At 37.9% G+C, this 4,215-nt stretch overlaps 1 protein-coding gene across 1 annotated transcript in view; it reads left to right on the top strand.

Moving 5' to 3' along the window:
* Positions 1–4,209, top strand: part of SLC39A9 (solute carrier family 39 member 9) — a 13,730-nt gene extending 9,521 nt beyond the window's left edge. Inside the window, exons 6-7 of the mRNA XM_003206495.2 lie at positions 1,854–1,988; positions 3,562–4,209. Of these exons, the coding sequence (XP_003206543.1) occupies positions 1,854–1,988; positions 3,562–3,792 (366 nt within the window). The 3' untranslated portion in view covers positions 3,793–4,209. The remainder of the gene's footprint in view (positions 1–1,853; positions 1,989–3,561) is intronic.
* The last annotated feature ends 6 nt before the right edge of the window (positions 4,210–4,215 follow it).

Here is a 4,215-nt window from a genome sequence, read left to right as displayed (position 1 = left end):
GGCTCTGAGCAGCCTGGTCTGGTGGTTGGTGACCCTACACATAGCAGGGGGTTGAAACTGGATGATCATTGTGGTCCTTTTCAATCCAGGCCATTCTATGAATTCTTACTGCTGTAAGAGATGCACACAAAGTTCTAGAGTTTGACCATGGGAGTATGTGCTAGTGTATTCAAGGAGAGATTGTGGTTTTATGCTCATCAAACAGGTTTTAGGGTTTGGTTTTTGTTGTTGTTGTTTCTTCGGGGTTTTTGGTTGGTTTTTTTTTTTTTTTGCCTCTATTGCCCAGAAAATGGAAAGGATATTTATGTAATGAAAGGTTTTACAGTTTGCAGGGCTAGTCTTCTGAGCCTACTTAATATTGGATACTAAAAAAAGCTTCTGTTACTAAAGCAGCTTTAATGTCTATCATATCTGCAGGAAAAAACTTGTAAACAATTTTCTCGTGGGAAAATGAAGTTTACAAGAGCTTCCTTTTCTTAGAGTTTATGCAAGAATGTATGTTGACTGTGTAGGTTCCAGATGTGTGCTGATGTGTATGAGTTATACAGCACATACACATACTACAGTAGTTAGTCATACGTTCATATCTAAAGTCTTGCTTGCACAACTGTGTATCCAAAATGTTAGGAAATTCCCATTTAGAATATCTTTCATTCACTGTTTCTGCAATAAATGCTTCTTTATGCAACTCACTTCAAAGGTAGTGCTAAGTGTTGCATCTTCCTGCAAGGCTTACTTTGTGGCTTGTGCCAAGTGAAATTTTGCTTCCGTTATTCTTAACATTCAAAGTCTCTGTCTTCTTAAATTGTGCAATTGCACAATTTTGGAAGAAAATTTATCCCATGAAATATATCAAGAAATAGTTGGTATTGAATAGTTGGTATGTCTTCTGCGGCCTTGTGGATAAGAAACTGTGCTCGCACATAAAAGGGAAAAGAGTTTGTTGTTGTTGATATACAATTGAATGATGAATAAACCAGAAGAGCATTTAAGTCTTTGTTCACTTGGAGGCTGATAGCTACCTGTTTTGGGAATCTTTTTCCCTCAGTGTTAATGGTAGAATTTTTCTGTTCCAGCTACAGAAACCAACATCTAGGAATGCCTTATACCAGATGGAAAAAAGAAATTACAGGAGTTAATGGAAATACAGAGATTATAGGAACTACTCAAATCAGAACAAACATATTAATGCTTATGACTACACAAATATCTGTACTCTTCTGTACCTTTCCTAGCATCGCACTAATACTAATGTAACACTGTATGGTGACTGCAATCCTTGTTCTAGAATCACACAAGGAGAACATCTCAGCTCCTGCTTCTATCCCTTCTTTATGTAAGGAAATAACTGACAATATGGGTGGAGCAATCCGTATCTTTGAGTCTGCAGTTGGAGATTATTCCATTAATTTTTTTCTGTATGAACTTTCTGATACGTGTTTCTACCCCAAAAGGGATGTGTCATAACACAGAGCTAGAACATCAGTTACCTAAGAGGCGAAAGCATTTTGTAATTCATAACTCCTATTTCCTTTTCTCTGAAGAATTAAGTATATTTCTGTTTTTGTTTTAATTCATTGGTGTTGTAGTAAATAGATTGTAGGCTGTGGCTTGTTTGAATGATAGGCAGAATATGGGTTTCCATTACAGCCAAAGTTCTTAAGATGGGGCATTAAATAGAATTCCACTTACTTGAGTTAACTGAAAATATACATTCTTTCCCTGAATTTCTTCCAATTCAGTGCATTTCCGTGGAGTAAGTCATATTTCAACTAAGTTCTTATATTGTATTTCAGGTAATTTTAGAAAGGCTTGGATTACTAGCAAGTAATTGTTTCATTCTGTTTCTGCAGGCACCAGCTGCCTTTGGCCTGGTTTCCTTCCTGATGCATGCTGGGCTGGAACGGAATCGAATTAGAAAACACTTGCTGGTCTTTGCACTGGCAGCACCTGTTATGTCCATGGTGACATACTTAGGGCTAAGCAAGGTAGGTCTGTGATTCTCTTCTGCCCAAAATGTGTATAAGTGGTCAAGTTAGGGGAAATGAACATCAGATAAAATTCATAAAACACAATTCTGAATTGCCTGAAGAATTCAGCAGAAGTAGTATTCTTTATTTTTAATAGATAAAAAAGTAGCAGTATAAGTAAGGGAAACAAGCAAACAAAAAACAATTGCATTCAATCAGAACCAAAGATACAGTTCCTATAGGTAGATTGTTTGTTTAGAAGACTGATTTCTGTCTTTTTTTTCATTTTTACGTGTTGTGCTTGACAACTCAGCATATTTACTTGTATACCACACTGTATCAGGTGACTGCATAGTTCAGTCATTTTCAGTGTTGCTGCATGTATTCTCATTTTAATATGCAGGTAGAAAAGAATCTTTGCTAGTTTTTCCCGCCATGCTAGAATTCCCTGTTTGAAGTACAAAGACTTCTTCAACATATCAGAAGCTGAATCCCTCTTTGCTAGAACAGCCCTTCTGCCTTTCACACTCCTAAAAGCACAGTCTTCATTATGTACAGTTCATGTCTGTGAAATGGGCATCTCTCTCCAAATTAAATGTTTCTTCCCCTTCTTGCATTTTCTCTGATACTGCTGTGTCCTACAGATACTTCTGTAGGCTGTCCTGGTTACACACTATGAAGCTGTGTCATAAAAAATTTAAAATGTTATCTCATAAAACTCAAAGCATGACAGAAAAGATTAAGTAAATCCTTTACTTCCTGGAAGGCAGCTCTAGCTGGTACTGCAGTGCAGGAAGTACCAGAAAGGGTTTGTGAATAGAAATGAGAATGGTATTTGAGCACTCTGCTAATGTTGATTTTGCATTTTGCACTTGAGAATGGACAGAGAATTGCTAAGGCATAAAGACTGGGGTAGAAGATGCATTTTTTTCTCTTTGGAAAAGTAGCCTGAGAGTTTACCAAAGAACTAGCATTGCACTTGAGTCGGAGACTATTCAAGAAGTGTTTTGAAAATCACGTGACCAGTTTTGCATTTCATTACAATTAATGATGCGTAGCAAGGTCTTAATCCTAATATGAATAGGTGCTGGTTGTTTTTTTTTTGTTTGGTTGGTTTTTGATCCAGAGGGTGCATTTATTTGTGCAGCTTGTGTGGAAATTCTGGAAAGGTTTTTATTGTTCATTTGCACATCTGCATGAAATATTGAGAGAATCATTATTTGGGGTTTAAATCTAGCAATTTCTGCTCTCACCACCTGCAGATATTTAAAGGATAACATTTTATTTGAACACTGTTTAGAAGGAGAGTCAGTCCTGAGTGTCGTTCCTCAGTTTGATGGCTTTGCAGTCTGAACCTCGTATTTTTCAAAACATAACTTGTCCCTCATCAACTTTATAATTCCAGTTGCCACATGTGAGGTGCAAGACATTAAGCAACATTTTAATTCACTCACAGCAATAACAGTTTAAAGTTGGCAAAAATCCTACTGTGTCTGGACCTTTGTAGGATTTCTTTATTATTGATTGAAGAACTTATGCATATCCTGATTATTTTTTTTTCCCTCTTTGTGTTTTTGTTTCAATTCCACAGAGCAGCAAAGAAGCCCTTTCAGAAGTCAATGCCACCGGAGTTGCTATGCTTTTTTCTGCTGGGACCTTTCTTTACGTTGCCACAGTTCACGTCCTCCCAGAAGTAGGAGGAATCGCGCACAGTCACAGACCTGAATCAACTGGAGGAAAAGGACTCAGCCGTCTGGAGGTGGCAGCCCTGGTCTTAGGATGCCTTATTCCTCTAGTTTTGTCCATTGGACACCATCACTAAAAGCTCGAATTTCACCGGTCTTCTTGGTCTGACATGAGCAGTAAATGTCGGCTGCTCCCTTTATCGTTGTCTGTCTTAGCCATCATCCATCCCATCTACTTTATGGAGTTCAGAAGGAACCTTGATTGCAAAATGAGGAATACTGGGAAAATTTTTAGTATAGCAAAAGGTACTTTGGCAGCCGGACATAAATTCTGTGTAACTTTTCTGAAGACATTTGCTATTTTAGTTGTTGCTTATGGCCCTATTCTCAGGGAAGATGGAATTTGGAGTTTAAGAAGGGTGAGTTGGGAAGAATGTAGTGACTCATCATGAAATTGCAATCACCAAAGCATCCTGCAATTGAGCTTTCACAGCTGAGAAGATAAAGAATGGCTGCCTTTTGAGAGGTTGAAGTCTCACAAGTGAAGAAGGGGACTCTCC

This window comes from Meleagris gallopavo, chromosome 5, assembly GCF_000146605.3.
Source record: "Meleagris gallopavo isolate NT-WF06-2002-E0010 breed Aviagen turkey brand Nicholas breeding stock chromosome 5, Turkey_5.1, whole genome shotgun sequence".
Classification (NCBI taxonomy): domain Eukaryota; kingdom Metazoa; phylum Chordata; class Aves; order Galliformes; family Phasianidae; genus Meleagris; species Meleagris gallopavo.
The sequence above is the reverse complement of the archived record's forward strand: the minus strand, read 5'-3'. Positions and strand labels throughout refer to the sequence as shown.